Here is a 20,234-nt window from a genome sequence, read left to right as displayed (position 1 = left end):
GAGGACAGATAATAACTGTAGCCATATAACAACTGCAATGCACCAGCAATATACAATTTAGGAAGTAAACCGTCATAATACTGGACTCCTATTTTCAGTATCTTCTTTAAAATGTGAACTACCCAATATGAATGTATTTAACTGTACTTATATTTATTTACCTTTTATTTTATTAAAAAAATGATGACACTGAAGATTTGCCTACTAAACAGCTTGAACGTTTTTACATAATTTCAATTTGTTGAGCTTGTTTCCCACTGTGGCACCTCTCCTACCTCAACCAAAACTGGGACGAGAACAGATTTATGAGGACACGCTCTCTGTTGGTGACGTTGCATCCGCGTGATGACGTTGTGAAACTCACCTGTACGTTTGATCGCCAACACCACCCCTTCCAACCTGTGTTCAGGAATCTTTTACGATAAATCCTCCTAGCTAAAGAAACAGCCACCTCGAGGACTTGACACTTCAAAGAAGATTTTGTGTTGTGACTGAACTTGGAGAAGTTTTCTGAAAGGGGCTAAAGCTCAGTTCAGCTTCCGGAAAGGACGTTGACAGGTGAGTCCATTTACCTTGTGACAGGTTTCTTGGAACTTAGGTAACAGGTGAAGGATGGTTGTCAGCCCGCATGAACCGTCTGACGAGAGCAAAGAGAAATTCCTATTTTTACAAGCGAAACCGTAGTTTGTAATATTTATTTATTATCACAACGTCACTTTAAAAAATGGAACCAGCCACGGACTCTGAGTTTTTACAGACCTGTAGCTTAAAACTAGCTGTTAAGCCTAAAAGCCTCAGATGTGAGTATTAAGTCCTCCTCCTGTACTTTCTCTGAGTAATCCAAGGCTTAAATGTCAGCTGTGTTCGGGATCAGGGTGTGAGGTCTTTTAAGTGCGTTTGGTCTGTGGTTCACTGGGTGTTTGGAAATCAACCAGCTGGCCCTACACATCACGTGTGGTTAATACTATAGTTGTGGTGACATTTTCTGGCATACTGACGACACACTGATGTGACCATACACCTTTTTATAAACAAATCTATGTGAAGGTTAAGACATTTGGGGTTGGGTCATTAAACTGTGATGGATGAGGTTAGGGGGCAGGGCCAGCATCCGGAGTGTCTTCACAGCTATTGAACAAATTATTTGCAGGTATGTTTCTTGCTGTCAGCTGTAAGCCCCACTTTCCTCATCCTCACCTTACAGGTTCTGCTACACAGACAAGTTTCTACCTGCCTGTCACAGAGTTTCACAATAGTTTCGACTCTGCATTTCCCAAACAGCCGGGTCTTTCTTACCCTTCAGACCCATCAGTGCATTTGCTGAGACACCGTTTAGTGATGATCCAGACCATTAAGACTAAAGGCTTACAGCCTGTTTGACATTTCCACCAAAGTAAATACCTGACAATTCTAATATGTCCTTCAAAAGATTGGTGCCGCATTAAGGTCCAATATTGCTTTTCATGAATTTGTAGCGTTGCTTTATGTAAGTGTTTGCACTTACAGAGACACCAGTCAGGCATAACATTATGACCACCTGTGCAATTTAATTCAATCCAGCCGTAATTATTTCCTTTTGTAAACTTTATGTATTTCTATTACTATTTATTAACACAGTGGACACTTGTTTACGAACTCGTTTCCATCTTATGCTTCGGGTTGTTAACACGCTCCATTCTCCTGGTAATTCTCCACAGGCTACATGAAACAACCAGCATTTTAATCTGTTGTTCTTCCTTTTACACATTTCACTTGTAAAGATCTTTTTAAAGGCAGCAGATGATGGCATTTTGTGCTTTGATGCTGAACTGTCAGGCTTTCCTTAGTTTGTGTGTACTTTCACATAACCCACAGGGTACGGCTGTTTAGGAGCACAGTGCTCCCAGAACACGCCGTGAGTAACTGCACAGAGAGTGGAGGCCACAGAGCCATTCATTGTGTGAGCTCTGTAAACCTTTGGAGTATTTGTCCTTCAAAGCTTTGCTATTTCTCATTAACCACTGACCATTGTACTGTATGTTGAAGACCATTCAAGCCTTTTCCCTATTAATGTTTATTACAGAGACTTTTTTGAGTTATGCACGGTTAAAGAATTCTAGTCGTGTGCCATACTCACAGTGGGTGTCTGTTTTTGTAGTAAAGACTTGTAGAAGGTGGAAATGAAAGCTGGTAGTTTGCATGTTAGGAGGCCGGCGGGAGTGGCCTTACTTCAGAAATGACAGAAACATGGAACAACCTGTGTACCTAGTGTGTATGTGCAAGAGGGGACACACCTTCACCAATTGTTTGTTTTAGCAACGACACTGGTTGCTGGCATTGCCTTGGTTTCTTCAGACCTATTAATAATTCAGCAGTGGTGCCCTGGCTCACTCAAAGTCATCTGTTCCACATGGCCAAACCCAAACCAGGCACTTCGCATCCGTTCTGTGGCTTTTAATTTAAATAATCCAGACACCAGTCTGTGCGTGGAGGTTATCTTACATAGGAAATGATAGGCTGGTTTATATCAGTTTCTTCACGCCCTTTTGGTGCATAAAACCCTTTGTGCTTCGTCCTCCAGAACGAGCTGAGGCCAAGTCACAGCAACTGCCATCTTGTTGAGGTAGAGAACTGATAATGAGAGCACACCCATGCTCTGCACTTTGCATACATGCTAATCATGGGAGAGATCTCTGTGATGGCACAGTGCTGTTTCTTCCTGATCCTGAAAAAAACAACCGGCTCTGTGTAGATGCCCAGGAAATATTAGTCATGGCAAGCAGATATATAGTGTAGTAAACCCAGCATCAATTATTAACAGCCCAGTGCTCCCATTCCCCCGACGTAACCATAGCACCCAGCAGACTGAAACTCAGCCAGCAGCCTGGGACCTGCTGCTGCTTTGTGGGAAATGTTAATCAAGACGCTCACATACTACTGACACTGGGAGCAAGTGGACAGATTTGACTTTATGAACCCGTCAGAAACAGTTGAGGCTGCAGAGAGTGACTGCAATGAAGGACACACGATCTGATATCGGAAGCAGGAGGATGTGAATTTGTTTCTTGTTTTCGTTTTGTTTTTATTTTAAGTTGAACTCTTTTAGGTGTCGTCTCATCACTATGGATCCTTTGTTTTCTGAGGGTCTAACAGCATCAGTGACAGTCTGTGGGTAACATACAGACCACAAGGTCATTTACTGACCTGGACCAAACCACCTGCAGTGGTTTCAGTGAGACTACAGGCACTGAGTCGATCAGCAGGTGTTTTAATAGAAGAAGACCAAAGCTATTAGCATCATGAATTTAACAAAGCGAATTAAACTGCTGAAGCACTTTGGTTCTGTGCCTCCGGAGCCTCCACCACTGCTGCTTGTGCCTGTAAGTGGATACCTACAGTAGTACTGTTGCATAAAGGCTGTCTGTGTTCTCACCCTGCAAACTAGGGCTTTCTGTGTTGACATTCTTATGTGTATCCCAGTTGATTTTCATTTCACTAAATTAGTTGAATTCACTGTTTATAGTTATCAATCTTCATTTGGTGAGCTCCCTGATGTATTCTTTCTGTTTGGGCACTAGAAATACCTTGAAGTTACTTTTATTTCACATTATTTAACTTATCAGATATTTATTGAACAAATATCTGTTATAATTTATTAGCATATTTAGACAGAATTACTATGGCCTACGTTAAATACAAAAACCTCAAATGTACATACTAGAAAGGCCCTATTTAGCTATAAAGAAATTACTATAAATATTTGTTTACAATAACACATTTGCATTCCACAGTATAAGTGGAAATTTGGAAAAAGCTACATGTATGATGCATAGAAATATGTATGAAATATTTGAATACTTGAAAGCAGCACCGAAGATCAGTCTTGAGCTCTTCTTCTCGCCATTGTTATAATTTTACATTTCTGGTCTGAAATGATTTTACTGTATTTTATTTAATCTGATTTCATCAACTGACACAATTAAGGTGCTTCACTCCAATGATCTCTGCCTCAGGATGATGCAGTATGTAAAACAGTGCAGCTCCACCTTAAATCCATGTTTATTGAAGGGAACTGGAGTGGGCAAAGTCTGGCAGGGGAGGAGCCCTCCAGGTGCTGAGACAGAAACACCACGGCTCAGGTCATGTTACACATATGGACCAGGAGGGTCAGATTTCAGCTGGACAGCAACAGTCATCCACACAGAGCCCATCTGAAGTGATCAGAGCCGGATAACTCTGGTGATTGTTTTTCTTTGGTGTTGCCACATGGAACCTACAGAGCTGTCTGTTCTTTGAGTGTCGTAGGCCACAGGTGTTTTGTTCAGCTGAGGAATCCCAGTGGGAAATGGAAGTAAGGTTCAAAGACCAAGTGGTAAGTAGCAGTATTACAGCCCTCAGCCCTCAGAACATGGCTGTTTGAAAATGAACAATGGAGATAAACTGTTCTGTTCTGTAGGAGCCTCAACTGAATGTCTGAATCTGCAAACCTTCAGGTAGCGGACTGCGGGTCGCAGGCTTAAACTGAACTCAAAATTGTTGTTGTCTTTGTATCAGTGAGGACATGTCTTGCATTTTACCCAAACTCAATTTGATGATGATCAGATTTGTTACAGGAGATTTTGCTGTTTACTTTGTTTACGAGAGTCTGATTCTTTGAAATGTCTAATTTGTCTTTGGAAACATCTCCATGTCCTTTCAGTATTGAGTATCAGTTACACTCTTAGACAGGATTCCTGTCTATTCTTTTCAAAGTGACGTAGATGATGTAGCTACATCACCATTGTGGCCTCTGTCCAGAGTTAAACCTAAAGTGATTGTATCATCAGTGGAATACAAATGTGCCCTCAGCATAGTGGCTATGCTGCTGCGGCTGTCCTCAGTAGGGACATTTATGAAGCCGTTTTGTTTTTGTTTTGGTGTATCTTCGACAACTTGTACAAACCTTTGATTCAGTTGTTACTTCTGGGAATTGGGTTTTTTTGTCCTGGTTAAATGTATCTTCTCTGGGAGAGCTTTTAATCCAGGGATGCGAGTACCTTCCTGATTTGTATCTGATGTTGTTTTTTTTTTTTTTTAAAGCAAATATATTGAAAACATTTGATCTCAGTAAAGAGCTGGCATACTCAGTTGTAAGCTCTATTTCTGTTTTGAATCACTCATTTAAACACCCTGAAACTAACCGTATCTAACTACAGTATCAAACAATACCTGGAGGTACTGGTGTCAGTTACGGTTTGAACAATCAGGTCAGGCACTGTGGTGTTTTCTGTTTCCCCTCAGGTTTATGATTAACTTGGTCAAACAAACGGCCTACTGTTCACAGGTCACACACTGCACACCTGTGGCACTCGCATGTCCAATTACTACCCCTTTAAAGATTCGGTGCTACTTTACTTCAATGCTTTAGCAAAAATGTATTTTATTTAAAAAGGGAATCAGTAGAAATCATGTTGCGTTTTTTAATGATATGTTTAGCTGAGGCGTTTATTGTGTTTGTGTTCAGTGAGTAGCAGAGACGTCATTTTGTGTTGTTTTGATAATACGTGTCAGTGCTTTGTGCTTGAACATACTCCAAGTCGATTTTTTTTTTTTTTTTTTTTATCACTCCACTTCAACAGTACATCTCTGTGTGTCTGACTCGAGCAGCTGGCTTTATTTGTTCCTATTCCAGCTGGGATCTGCCTTGCTCTATGAAAATATAGTCCATGTTAGTCCGGAGAACATGCCAAACACAAGAGGCATGTTGTTATGTTAGTTTGAGCAGGTGATAGATGAGTGTTAATTAGGAGTTTCATTACATTTTTGTCATTGTGGGGGAGAAAAGGTATTTTTAATTTTCAGATAATTTATAAAGCCATAAAGGCATCGATTTATATGAGAGTGGTTCTCTCATGATGGTGTCTCATCATCATTGGGCAGTGTCATAACAATGTAGCTGTCAATTGGTTTGACGCTGATTGTTTGATGTTGTTAATGATCCGTTTTACATCGAAGTGAGAAGGACTTACTGAACCTAAAATGCTTGTTATTTAACAGTAGTCTTCAAAACAGACGTCAAGGCATCACTGAGGGCAAATGCTGCACACTGTGACGGACCTGCAGGGCCAAGTGAACTGTGGCTGTTTACAGAGAGTCAGACATAGAAATGTGCTGTGTAGAACAGGCACAATGTGTCTCAGTCACTGGAAAAATGAGAACTGGCTTTAGAGCTTTATCGATTTTAGTGAATCACTGTGGACTGTTGGAAATCATAAGAGGCACTATTTGCTGATATTTTTTAAAGCACACAATACTTTTTTTTTTTCATTAGTTACAGCCCTTTTTTCTCTACACACTGTTTGTCTGTGTACAAGCTCTGAGTGTATATGTTGTCAGCACCACTCAACTATACACATGCACGCACACGCACATGCACACACGCACACACAATGACCCCTCCTCCATACCAGTCAGGCAGGATTGAGGCAGGTGAGAGCATGCTATCAGTTAAACACACAGATAACACACACACTCTTTTCAGCTCTGGCTCAGCTGGATTATACAGTAGGTTTAATAAATTATGATTTTAATATCATCAAAGTTAAATATTGATTTACTAAAGCATAAAATCCTTCTGATGATTGTGTATGTGTGTTTTCTTCTTACTTTGCAGAAACCAGGCATGGAGGACATAACTATATGGGAGCAACATACAATAACCCTAAACAAAGTAAGTGGTTGGTGTAATAATCATATATCAATGTTCAATTCACAAATGACAGAGAGGTGGTGACCAAGACACTCAAGTTCACTCTTCCACCTCTTAACCTGTTTTATAAAATAAGCATAAAGTGTAGAACATTTATTCTTGTGGGGGGTTTTTGTGCTCAGTGGCTGCACAAACACAGAAGTGAAAGGTGAGCCCTTATGTGTGGCTCAGAGGCAGTTTCACTCTTGTTTCCTAGCATATCATGTCAGTCCCACGGGGACTGAGCTTGACCATGCTTCAGACTTCTAATTTCCACAGCACAGACTCCAACAGGAATTCAGAGCAACACACCCTGTTGTCTCTCCGCCATGGCGCCTCACACCAGCCCCCAGAGGAATGTGCTCTTTCGCCCTATATCTCTGTGCTGTATCTCCCGTCCTCTACTCTCCTACGTCCCTCCCTACCTTCTTTCTCTGTATTTACGTTTTTCTTTTATACACCTTCTCTGTCTGTCTCTTTTAAAAGTACTTCACCTTCTCTCCTGCAGGATTCTAAGTTCGGGTTTGGTTTTGCCCTCTCAGGAGGCAAAGACAAGCCCAATCCAGACAGTGGGGATACAGCCGTGGTGGTGTCAGATGTGCTGCCAAATGGACCGGCTATCGGACGCCTGTTGTAAGTCAACAACAACAGCAGATGACAATCAGTTGGTCCTACTCACTGTATTAAAACACTGACTCTGTTTACATGAAAAGCACATGATCACCAGTAAGGTTTGTGAAACCACTACCAAGCCCAGATTCACGTGTGTTTCCTTTGTGCCCGGCAGCAACAAAGACCAGATTGTCATGGTCAATGGAGTGTCCATGGAGAATGTCTACTCTAACTACACAATTCAGATTCTCAAGACATGTGGCAAGACTGCAAACATAGTGAGTATTCAACCGAAACGGCTACATTTCTTCTCATCTGTGTCTCCAAACCTTTGACCCTCTCTGTCATTCTGTCTCCAGACTGTGAAACGCCCTCGCAAGATCCAGATCCCAGTTACCTCCCGACCAACTAGGGCCTCTTCCCAGTCCAACCTGCTAGACCAGGACCCACCCAGACGAACACGACGTTACTCTGATGGCAGTGATATCCGAGACGGTGACCGCTACCGTGCTCGCAGCTCCACGCCGGACCGTAACGGCCACGGAAGCACGCTGCCACTGATGTCATCGGGGTATAAGAGGCTGCCGAATCAGGACTTTTCAGAAAAACCCATCAGAACTACACTGCTCAAAAAGAAAATCACAGATGGTAAGACTAAGGCAATTAAGAGCACTCCCGTCATCTCATGAATGACGCACACCTCTCCTCCTTTGTGCTAATTTCTGTCTGGATTCGTATTTTCTTCTTTGTGAAGAGTATGGTCTGAAGCTGGGCAGTCAGATCTTTATCAAGCACATGACAGAAACAGGCCTGGCTGCAAAGGAGGGCACGTTGCAAGAGGGAGACCTCATTCTCAAGGTAAAGCTTTGACTGGAATACATCTAAAACTACAGAGAAAGTTTAGTGTTTTCATTTTTCAGTCGATTTGTTTTCTTTGACCAGATCAATGGCATCACAACAGAGAATCTGTCCCTGCTGGAGACCAAACACCTGGTGGAGAAGAGCAGAGGCAAACTAGCCATGACTGTACTCAGGGACAACCGCAAGTTCCTGGTCAGCATCCCAGAGGTTGAGGACAGTCCCCCCAACAGTGAGGACGACGAACGCCACGACAGTAGCTCCGAACTCGAGGGTGAGACAGGGAGAAGGGGTGGGGTTTTAAACTCAGGCGAGGATGAAAGAAGCTCTGACTTACTTTGAATAAGAAGAAATGTGGAAAATAAAAGTTTGTTTTCTGTTTCCCATCAGACATTTCAGACCTTGACAACCCTAATCACAGACCTGCTCGTCAACCAACTAAAGAGAAGCGCACACGAAGGTATACTCAACACCGGACCCCCCACCTATACAAAACCCAACCTGTTAATGACCTGCTGATGGTTTCTTTTTTTCTGTATTATAATTTGTTGAGGGGCAATTTATGTCAGTCTGTTTATTATAAATCTAAAACTGTCTCACCACTGACACTGATTAGAAAATAAAACTTACATGTCGACTGCTGTTTCCTCGGCCTTTATTCAGTGGTTATATAGACAACAGGCAGAATCATTTTATTTCTTATTACTACTATTATTTTATTTCTTTATTTCTGTTATTTTTTTATTTAATTTTTTTCAGAACAAGGGCTGAACCTCCAGCGGCCAAATCTCGGGATTCATCTCCGCTGCGCTCCACCTTGACTCGGCCTCCTGCAAAAAACTACGCCCCTCGCCGACGTGAGTCCTACAGAGAACCTCCTATTCGTACCAGACATACAAGATGTTGATCATACAAAATGATTGCATTGTAGAAATATTCACAGCCTCCCAGAAACAAAAAGTAAAGCTTTTCTGAGTGCCGTATTAGGTCAATCAATGAGTGATACTGTAGCAAAGGTTTAATGTTTCTGCTGCCACTGTCAGGGTCTCATTGCTCATTGTGAGGTAATAAAAACACCTCTCACTCTCTACAGTTCCATCAGATTCTGAGTCTGACCGCAGTGTCTCTCCTGCTGCCAGGAGAGGCAGAGACAGTCCAAACATCAGAGATCAGCCCAGCAAATACAAGTGTGTTGATTTCTTTCATTAAGATGACAAAATAATATGTTTTCATTATTATACATGACTGACAATTTAAAAAATTTGAATAGATGGATTGATTTAGAAAACAATGGATAAAACACAACAGTTCCATTTATAGATGGAAAACTTTTTAACCAAAAATCTAAAACTATTCACTTGCTGAACATGAGACAGAGGATCATATCCTGATTAAGCACAAAGTTTCTTCTTACTGTACACTTGTGTTTTAAAATGTTTTCTTCTGTTCAGCCATGTAAACGTTAACACGAGATTTTGTCTAATTTCTCAGGTGATTCTTTTGGATATGATAGAAGTTAAATGCTACTTGAAATGACTGTTTTTACTTTTTTCATCCATTTTGTCCCAGTTGATATTTCTATAACTTTTTACTCTTTCTGCAGATCTCTGTCCGGTGTGTCCGCTCTGCCCAACCCCAAATCATCTCCTGTTGTCCACAACTGGAGCAATATCTCCTCCGCCTCTCGACCCCGTAGACCAGTGTCAGAGTCGGACTCTGATCGCAGCCCATCTCCTCCTTCCCGTACAGAGAATCTCCAACTCGACAGCAGATACAAGTAAAGACAATACTTGATTTAGCTCCCAAGTTTGAGCGGAGAACTTGTATCTCATCGACTGCGTCAGAAACAGCAACACTGGAAAACAGTCATTAACGTGTTTTATACCACCAGATTATTGTAATTGTGCGTTTTTTTTAGTTTTTTTTTCCTTTTGTTATTGTTCTTCACCTGCAGAGTTCTCCCTGATCTGCCCCTCCCGAGTCTAAAAGCGACCCCCATTACAGTTCGTCAGGAGCCACCAAGGAGGGTCAACTCTCCAGTCAGAGTCCCGACCCCAGGTTAATGTGTACACACACACACACACACACACACACACACACACACACACACACACACACACACACACACACACACACACACACTACTAAGTTTTGTAGTGTGTGTGTGTAATGTAATGTGACACAATACTGTACGTACAGATAAGGCAGGGCAGAAATGAATAAAAGCAAATTGTGATTGCTTGTGCAGACGGACTATGTTTAATGAAAACAGATTTGGCTAAAATTTTAAATACTATTTAACATTTTTACATTTGAGATTTCAATTTCAACACGCAAAAATCTGGCAAATGCTGCTACATGTCAGAATTTATTTTTTATTTTTATTTTTATATCTCTTTGTTTTCAGACTCTGAGTCCGAGTCAGACAGCAGCTCTGCACCTCCGCCGAGGCAGAGCACTACGTACAGTCAGGACACTCTCAACAGATACAGGTACAGATGAAGGTCTGCCCGACCCCAACCTCCCCACCCCCTCCCCGAATCCCAACAAGACCTTATGGACTTGGAATAGAGCAGACTGTTCAAGCCTCTCCACTTATTACCGTTAGCTAATCGCATGTTTTTATTTGCCCTTTGAACTCAAAATCATGTCTTGTGATTTATATTGATTTTGGCATTTTGTATCTTAATGCATTCTATAGCCTTTGATTTTGCTTGTTATATGTTTTATGATTTTTTTATTTTTTTTTGTTAATCCGTGTATCAAGTTTGTGTTTGTTGTGATACTTTGTTAACCAATGAAATAAAAGTGACTTTTACAGAGCATGTCCCTCTCCTGTAAGTGTTCATCACAGCGGACACATATCAATGAAGCAATTATATTCCCTTCAGACATCTGTGGAATAGTTCTCCAATTTTTGAATCAGTCCTTGCGAATCTGCATGTTTTACAACAGCGTGTGTTAAATTCAAAGTAAGCCTCACCCCAAAAGATCAAGCAGGACAACTAATTCTCTGCAATACTTAATATTTAATCAGTCACAAAGCAGTTAACCGTCAAAGAGAGAGCTTCCCTCAAAAATACTAAGGTGAATATTTAACATTTACAAGACTCTCATCAATAACCATCATATTAGCCACGGGTCCCCCCCTCGCCAAACGTAACTGAGATTTGTTGTCTTCCTCCTCCCTCACTCCCACCTCCCTCTCTTCTCTTCCAGAGCCCTGCCAAATGTTGCCCTGCAGCCCCAGGTGGCACCGCCACAGTGGAGCTCCTCCAGCATCACTGCCAGCAATCCACCTCAAAAAGGTGTGTGTCCACAGCGAGCAGCTTGAACGATAGGACCTTTTGAAGTATAAAGGGCTTTTTTTTCTTCTTTTTTTTTTTAAACATTCTCTTCACAATGTTTCTTCCCAGAACAAGTTGCCATTGTCATTTGTCTTAATGCAATCAAATGTGTGTATTTTGATGGATACATTTAAATAAAAACTTTTTTTCAGCTCATTCAGAGTCTGAATCAGAGGCCAGTTACACATCTGTCCCTCGCAGGGACTCTCCAAACACCAGAATCTCCAGCACAGTCGATAACAGATACAGGTGAGAGAAATGTCTCATTTTATAGTGACTAGCCGGTTACGAGCATTCAGCGTCCCAGTAATCGAGCCCCATGTGCTGAGAAACTTCAGATTTAAAAGTTTCATTATTCACTATACTTACTTTCTCATAGCAGTGGACTATAAACATGACCTGTATAAACTATGAACATGACTGTGTGCCTCAGTCAAGAGTGTGGACAGTAAACCTGCAGGGTTATTGATTGTTCACCTCAAGTTCCAATATCAATAAGAATATGCACATGCAAAATGCCTTTAGTTTGGTAAATGTTAGTTGGCAATTAACTAAAAAGTATTTATTAATTATAAAAAAATATTATTAATAGACAAGTTAAGGGATTCCAACTTTCCTATCAGTGCTGTATTGATGTTTACCAGGTCACCTTAAACTAATTTCCATAAAAGACATCAGCTGGTTAATAAAAAAACATATTTACTATTTAAGAGTGAAAACTAAGTTGCGAGGGAAAGAAATGGAACAAAGATATGTTGCATTAATTTACATAACAACAGAAAGTAATACACAACGCTTAGCTTCTGATTTTCTGTGGCACCGGCTGCAGAACGCACTCTGTATTACAGTAAATGCACCATGAAATATTACTTCACTGTGGAGATGCATAAAACTACAGAATGCTGGCAGGATGTCTGTCTGGTTCATCTTTTACTCAAACACACTTCAGTGTCTCATTGGAAAACACTAGACCTGTTCCAAGGTGGTTGCATCATCTGTTTTATGTTACATAACAGAAGATGTGGACAGAAGGTTACCTAACATATTTCTTTTTTCTTACAATCCCTTGTCTTCCCTCAGAATAATTCCTGAGGTAAAATCCACTTCAGCTGCTGTGAAGCAAGAACCACCTCGTCGGGCCCCATCACCCGTCACACTAGCTGCTGATGGTCAGTTTACTTTCCTCTTCCTTTTCCTTTACACTCTTATCCTTTTATCTTCCTCTGTCCTTTCATCTCTTTTCTGAAACCTAAAGTTGGTCCTGACCCCAGTCTCCGCTGTCTGTCTTTGCCCTTTTTCAGATTCCTCAGAGTCGGATCAGCTTTCACATCTCAGGAGGTCTGGGAGCTCAGAGCGGGAAGACAACCATCGCAGGTGAATGGTCTTATTATTCACTTAATCAAAAAAACCTTACACTATATCAGCCAATAAGTAATTTGTATTATGTTTATATTGCAACTGTCCTTCTGCTGCTGTAAATGTGTGCGTGCACAACTATGACAGATTATGATTTGTCTGCCTCTCAGTGTTCCCCGTGGTGCTAATAGACCCAACAACCTCACAACAGGGGTTTCAGTGAAGAGCAGCCCACCACTCTACTGTAAGGCTCACAAGTAGCAGTGATGTTAATCCTTTTACAGCCATTTTATAGACCAAATCATTATTTGACTAAAGTGAAATTAAGAGTCTCACAATCTCCATATGTCTTCCAGCCAAACCTGTAGAGGAGCCCATTTATTTCTTACCTCCAGATTCTTACCCATCACCTATTCCAGGGTAAGTGATGTTTATTCAGCTCAGATTCATACATAGTTCCTCGTCATACAGCTAGTTAAATAATTGGAACAATAATTAAACCTAAACCTTTCCTGACTCTCAGGTACAGCTCAGATGTACAGAAAGTGTCATTTGTGAAGGAGGGCAGCGTGGGTCTGAGGCTTGTGGGGGGCAACGATGTTGGTATATTTGTAGGTGGAGTTCAGCCAAACAGCCCTGCATATGGGCAGGGGATGAAAGAGGGAGACCAGATCCTGCAGGTGAGATAACGGCTCTATATTTGAGCTTAAAGATCTTAAATTAGTTCCTTCATTACTGCTTAAAGGGAAACTTCCCAGATTCTTTAACTTGTTGGCTGTGGTTCAAGTTATCTAGTTTGACGGTCGCAATGCAAAATCTGCAAACCTTCAGCTGCTTGCCGTGAACAAATCAAACAGGAACAATGTAAATGGCTCAAGACAACTAATGTTACAAGTGGTTCCTCCAAAGTCAACACAAAATACAACTTTTAATGACTACGGCAGTCTCCAAATTATTCAATGCACCCTAGCAAGAGTAAGACCACACATTTACAAATCAGGTTTTTTCTCAAGCCCACCTGATGCAACTAATCGAGGGCTTTATTAATTGCACCTAATGCGCTTGAGATAGAACACATCAAATAACTGAACTGAATAGAGGTTTGCGTGTTATGTTTGATTGCATGTTAGAAATATAGTATAAAGTTAAGTAAGCATAAATAACGTTATAGGAACAGTGGCTACACTACCAAGATGTGGCAGAAAAAGTAAGGCATCAAGGCTGCAACCAGATTTCTGCAGAAACAGGTGTAAAAAAAACCCTCGAGTGACTGCAAAAAACCTGCAGCAAGACTTGCTACCAACATGCTGAGTTTCCACAGTAAAAAAAAAACGCTGTTTGTTTTCAATAGAACTCCAAGATGTAAACTACTGCTGACCAAAAAACACAAGAAACCTGGGCTCCAGTACAAACAAAATCACATTAATAAGTCACAGACCTTTGAATTGTGTTCTGTGGAGCAATGAAAAAAAACGGAAGATTTTCGGGCCTATAAATCAGCGTTCTGTTTGGAGGAAGTAGAATGACTCATACGTTGAGAACACCCTGCATTAAGACAAGCATGGTGGTGGCTTAGTTATCCGCTGGGTCTGTTTCCTCTGGCACTGGAAACCTGCAGCATGTGGAAGGCAACATGAATTCATTCAAGCATCAGGACATCTTCCAAGAAAACTTTAGAGCGTCTGTGAGGAAGCTGAAGTTTAGGCATCTGCTGTTTGGGTATGCATCATATTTGCAGGAGGTCATGAATGCAAAAGGGTGCTCTAAGTATTGAAGATCATTGAGTCATAAGGAGTTTTTTTTTTTTTTTTTTTTTGGCTGCAGTAGTCAATAGAAGTTGCATTTTGTGTTTGGAGGAACCCCTTGTTAACCCCTTGTAACATTAGTGGTGCTGAGATCTTTAAATTGTTTTTGTCTGATTTGTTAATTGTAAGCCGCTAAAATGTTGCGAATACACCCAAATTGCAGTGGTGGTTTTAAAGTTTTTTCAGTTCAGATGTCATCTGGAGGTCACCAAGACTATAGCCAAATGCCAGATGACTGAACTGGAAAAACCCAGATATTCTAATAGAGGAAAGACCGAGAGAAGGTTAACATGATTCATATACTTCATGTATTTTCAATTCTTACTTAAGAATGTTAGCTGATTTTCATGATTGTGGGGGGTCTGCTTCAGTCAGCCAAAAATTATGGCAGGCCACCACTTGTCAGCACTATTCTGCAAAACTCGACTTGTTGACAGATGTCTTATCCTTCAGTTTTAACCTGCTCGTGTTTCGTTTTGTCCAGGTAAATAAGGTTGATTTTTCCCATTTTACACGAGAAGAGGCAGCAAACTTCCTCCTGGACATCAAGAGCGGAGAGCAGGTTGAAATCTGCACACAGAACAAGATGGATAGTAAGTTTCTCCCTAATATGATCATGGGATAATTATGGTTCAGTCAAGGACCAAATTTATGAATCTTTGCCTTTTCTCAGTTTATAAGAAGATCACAAAGTCCAACTTGGCAGACAACTTCTATATCCGTACTCACTTTGACCACGAAGCAGAAGGCCCAGTCGGCATGGGCTTCACCCGAGGAGAGGTGTTCAGGGTGATAGACACAATGCACCATGGGAAGTTGGGCAGCTGGCTCGCCGTCCGTATGGGGAACAATCTACATGAGCTGGATAAAGGCACCATCCCCAACCAGGCCAAGTCAGGAAGAGACAGAAAAGATTTTTAGATTTCTAGTTTTAACAGCGACAATAACACAGTTTTGGTATTTATCACCTGCAGGGCTGAGGTGCTGGCCAGCATCGAGCGGGCTCAGCGACTCACCAGTGAGAAGCAGGCGTCAGGGCCGAGAGCAGAGTTCTGGAAACTACGGGGGCTCAGAGGGAACAAAAAGAATGAAAAGAACGTCCGGCGGACTCGGGAGGACATGTTGCAGCTCACCATTCAGGGCAAATTCCCAGCTTATGAGCGAGTGCTGCTCAGAGAAGGTTGTTTGGCATCCCCACGCACAGATGATGTCATTACAATAATCACTTGGTATCTAGTTGAATGAGTTTTAATACTGGTAAATCCTCCGTGTCTGCAGCTAACTTCAAACGGCCCATTGTCATCCTGGGTCCTCTTAATGATATTGCCATGGAGAGGTTGGCCAGGGAGATGCCAGACAAATATGAAGTTGCCGGTGGGTTGTCACAAGTCCAAAGTGACCAAATTGAAAGGAACTAAATCCCCTGATCCTCTGAATAAATTAAACATTTCTTTCATTCTGTTGCTTTATGACAGAAATGGTTCCTCGTGGTGGAGGAGGAGACAGTGGCTCCACAGTTATTAAATTGGACACTGTGAGGAGAATAGCAGAGAAGGTGAGGAGTAACGTTCACAATTTAAAATAGCAGGCAGGAAAAAACATCACTTTTAATAGCAGCATGAAAATGTTGAATTATCTGGCCCTTCTTCCCCTTATTGTTTGTGTTTTTGCATTTCACTTTTTCCAGGACAAGCACCCCCTGCTGGACATTACTCCCACTGCAGTGGAGAGGCTGAACTATATCCAGTACCATCCAATGGTGCTGTTCTTGGACCCTCACAGCCGCAAGGACGTGAAGGCCATGAGGCAGAAGTACAACCCCAACTCCAACAAGAGCTCCAGACGCCTGTACTCACAGGCCGTCAAGCTCAAGAAACACTGCAGCCAACTGTTTTCAGGTAATGACACAGGAAGACAGTCTCTGTGTGCCACATGCTTCTCTACAGATGGGTAGATTTTTTAAAATTGTATTTATCTACTTATGGAGTCGCAGCTGTGTGGGTTTCCGTTCACAGTGCATTTTGTTTGCAGGTAGTTTATTTCACAGTATTATTCTCCTAACTTTCCCACCAGCACGTATTGACCTGCAGCCCAGTTCTGATGTCTGGTATGAAACTCTGAAGGATAAGATCCGCCACCAGCAATCAAAACCCGTCTGGGTGTCTGAAGTCAAGGTATGATACGCACCTCCTTCTGACACACGTGCGTACACACACCCACCATCCCACCAAAAATCGGTCACTTTTGTCTACTTTTTGTTTGTTAACATCTCTTGTTGTTCAGCGTCAAATTAATTGGACTTTAATATCTGGTACAGCTGGAGAGCGGAGGTGAGCAGGACCTGGATACTTTGGACCAAACACAGTCTGACTACCTCAGCGCTGCTAGTGACCTGGAAGACACTGATGGAGAGCCCTTCACTGATGGAGAGGCCTATACTGACAATGAGGAATTTGAAGAGGCTTACCCTGGTCAAGAAGTAGCCAGGGTCCCACGAGCTTTAGCCAGATCATCTGAGCCCGCCTCTGGACACTACAGCCCCACCATGGACCCCGAGCCTCAGGCTGACAGAAAAATCCCACCCTTGCTTCACGTACCTGAGCCCAAGTCATCCCGCCGAGACAATTACAGCCCACCTCACAGCACTGCTGAGGAGGAAGATGCTTATCGCAGTTTTACAGACTCAGACTTCAGTGCTATTGATGTAGTTGCACCCACCACTCCGTCAGATGGACCCCCAGATTTTGTAGCTCCAAATCCCTCCACAGGGGTTAACAAGCCATCACATGCTGAGGCGTCAAATGCCAGTCCAAAAAATCCCAGCCTATCAACTATTGAAGAGAAATTACAGCAGGTAAATATACCTCATCCTCTCTCTTTGTCAATTTGTCAGTAAATTGATCAAAATGATTAGTTTTATTAGTCAATCAAGTCATATTTTAAAGAAAAAAAAAGGCAAACATTCATAGGCTTTAGCTTCTTTATGTTTGGTTTGTCTTTCACAGTAAAACAGTAAACTGAATATTATGGACTGTTTTGAAACTGAGAGACATTTTCGTAAATTCCTTATACTTTAGAAACCAAATGGCTGATCAAGTATTTCATCGTATAATTTCAAGTTTAAATATACAATCATTTATTTCACAAAGGTGAAGCCCATGTGTACTGTATAGTGCACTACAGTAAACTATAGTATTGTTTTTATACTTTTTATTTTCTCCCCCACATTGTTTGCCAGCTTAACCTTTAATTTGAATAAATCTATAAGATATTGGTGCATCAAATGTGCATTATTACCACACAACAACAATTTAGCAAACCCATAGGAAAATGTTTATAGGCAGAGACATTACCTTGTCTTACTACTAAACAAGCATAGCAACAACTAATACAGTATGCAGTTTAACTAATAAAATCGTTGTAAACAATTTGTAGTTCATGAACTTTTATCTATTCTGACATTCTGATATTCTGTTTTGTAGTAGTTTGTGTTTAAAAACCATCTTTCATGGTTAGGAATTATGAAGAATCTTTGATCTGTTGCAGGCTCGCTCTGCAGAGCCGCCGCCACAGGTTGATGACAAGAAAGGCCCTCAGTTCATTGTGTAAGTGTTCTTTGTTGTCTTTTTAGTTTCATATTATATGCTGCCTTAAGCTGTTTTAGAAGTCTTGACCTCTCTCTCATTCTCCACTGTAGATTAGCACATCATCACCAAGCAGTCCAGTTCAGACGCACACAGATCCGAGGCAGCAACAGCTCTGAGGAGGAAGAGGAGGAAGAGGATGACGTTGAATGGGGTCCCGCAACAGAACTGTAGACACACCGAGGACTGGAGCAGCAGTCATCCAATAAGGACAATAAATCAGTTTCACTCCCCAAAGAAACTCATATTTTTAGATTATAGCTATTTTTGTATGCATATGCTTCATGTGAAGATGTTGTTTGGTCTCTGCTAAGGGCTCCGTTCGTGTGTTGGAGTGTGAGACTAATGTGCTCAAAGTGTTTTTAATTATTTACAGCAACCTTTTTCACATGAATGTTACGATCAAAGTGCCTGATTCTTTTTTAATTTTATTTAAATAACCTTATATGAAACAAATCATTTTACCTTTTGTTATTGCTAGAGTGTGTAATATATAAACAAATTCTAGTTTTATTAGAAATTGTACTAAATCTCTTTATGGAAAAATGTAAGGACAATGAAATATTTTAATGCCTCTTTTTCTACATTAGTTCTGCAGCTCTCCTGCTGACTTTAAAATGGTTTGTTCAGTGACAAATGCATGTGTGTTACATTTTTACCAAATTTCACATCAATAAATATGTTTATCACTGATATGAGATAATAGGATTACTTATGTGATGTGATATGGACCGTAAAGTTCTAAAGCAAAGTGTGGTAATACCAGCAGTGTTATGGGTAAAATGACCTGAACTGAACCTGTACACTGGTTCCTCATTTGCCAAAAAGTATGAACAACTGGACAAAAGTTTACTTTGTGACAGTTTCCTTTTGAAACTGTGTAAGGCATTTCACCTTATACTGAGGCCTTGCCTTGTATTGGGGCCCTGTATCAAATTCTTATTTAATAGGATGATGTCTTATCAGCTGATGTTTTCTTCAGATGCTGCAACCTCTGCTTAAATAAGTTATCACAAACAAACATGGGAAATCCAATCTTCAGTCTGTGAGTCATAATTTATACCATCTGATGAGTTGTCTATTCCCTCTCCATTGGCCAAGGTGCGCAGAGTGGTAGATTTCAGATTGGCCTTAATTATTTTAAAGCCCCTGTAATGAAAAGGTTAAGATCCTTTGTTGGATCATTAAATTAGGCTCACAAATTTTTACAAATCTGAAGCAAAAAAGGCCAGAGTTTTATATTATTATATATTTATATTTTTACAGCATATTAACTGTCACAATTGTATTACCTATTGTAAAATTAAAACCCAATTATTGAATTATTATTGTTGAAATTTAAAAAATGAATTTATACCATTTAAACTGTTTACATTTTACTTTGAACGCATTTTCAGAGGGTAATTAAAAACAACAAAACAAATACAATAATTCAAGTCCTTTATTCGATTTGAGCAACATTACATTTTTGTTCATTCAATTATTATTTAATCGCATAGGCTACAATCAGATAGCGTATAGTGAAATATGTGCGTTATATAAATGTCATCATGAGACAAGTTGCATAAAAGCATAAAACAATTGTGTAAAATACATTCGAGGCCTGCGCGCAGTACATGAAGATCTGATGATCCACGGAAATCTTGAGGAGCATTTGGGAACGTGGGATTAATTCTATGTGCGCCCCAGGTGCACAGGAAGGCGCAGTTACCGTGAAAAGCTGAAAGTCACGTGGTGAAAACACACGTGTGTCAAGACGAAGTGATTACTGTGAATTTGAACAGAGCAACAGTTTGTTTCTGTTTGCTTTGCGTCCGGACGCAGTCAGCTGCAATTTAAATTATGTTTGAACTGATGATAAAAGTTTAAGTTGTAGGACTCCCCTGAGTGTAATTTACGCCACCAA

General features: G+C 40.9%; 1 protein-coding gene across 5 annotated transcripts; it reads left to right on the top strand.

Moving 5' to 3' along the window:
* Window positions 1-388: 388 nt before the first annotated feature.
* Window positions 389-19,363, top strand: tjp3 (tight junction protein 3). 5 transcript variants are annotated; one of them, XM_067512088.1, is made up of 30 exons: window positions 389-558; window positions 6,632-6,688; window positions 7,215-7,339; window positions 7,494-7,596; window positions 7,678-7,966; window positions 8,073-8,176; window positions 8,261-8,450; window positions 8,567-8,636; window positions 8,936-9,033; window positions 9,270-9,363; window positions 9,780-9,953; window positions 10,131-10,234; window positions 10,584-10,668; window positions 11,396-11,484; window positions 11,676-11,772; window positions 12,604-12,692; window positions 12,825-12,897; window positions 13,050-13,123; window positions 13,236-13,299; window positions 13,403-13,559; window positions 15,169-15,277; window positions 15,358-15,577; window positions 15,659-15,864; window positions 15,963-16,058; window positions 16,160-16,239; window positions 16,372-16,582; window positions 16,758-16,858; window positions 17,002-17,538; window positions 18,231-18,289; window positions 18,382-19,363. In XM_067512088.1, the coding sequence occupies exons 2-30, from the start codon at window positions 6,641-6,643 to the stop codon at window positions 18,500-18,502; spliced, it is 3,867 nt and encodes a 1,288-aa protein (XP_067368189.1). In that variant the 5' UTR covers window positions 389-558; window positions 6,632-6,640; the 3' UTR covers window positions 18,503-19,363. The 5 variants fall into 5 exon arrangements, 4 of the variants coding, with proteins under 4 accessions (XP_067368189.1, XP_067368187.1, XP_067368188.1 ...); XR_010914962.1 differs by lacking the exon at window positions 389-558 and adding an exon at window positions 2,624-3,359 and having other exon boundaries at window positions 18,201-18,289; window positions 18,382-18,408; XM_067512086.1 differs by lacking the exon at window positions 389-558 and adding an exon at window positions 2,631-3,359.
* The last annotated feature ends 871 nt before the right edge of the window (window positions 19,364-20,234 follow it).

This window comes from Channa argus, chromosome 8 (genome assembly GCF_033026475.1).
Source record: "Channa argus isolate prfri chromosome 8, Channa argus male v1.0, whole genome shotgun sequence".
In the NCBI taxonomy this organism is placed as follows: domain Eukaryota; kingdom Metazoa; phylum Chordata; class Actinopteri; order Anabantiformes; family Channidae; genus Channa; species Channa argus.
Note: the sequence above shows the minus strand (reverse complement) of the source record. Positions and strands in the feature narration are given on the sequence as shown.

Bases quoted from the DNA above. Each gene is read 5' to 3' on its own strand.
- tjp3 (XM_067512086.1), top strand. From the start codon at position 3,279: ATGAATTTAACAAAGCGAATTAAACTGCTGAAGCACTTTGGTTCTGTG. The intron at 9,364-9,779 runs GTGTGTTGATTT...CTCTTTCTGCAG, and splicing joins GATCAGCCCAGCAAATACAA to ATCTCTGTCCGGTGTGTCCG. The intron at 11,773-12,603 runs GTGAGAGAAATG...GTCTTCCCTCAG, and splicing joins ACAGTCGATAACAGATACAG to AATAATTCCTGAGGTAAAAT.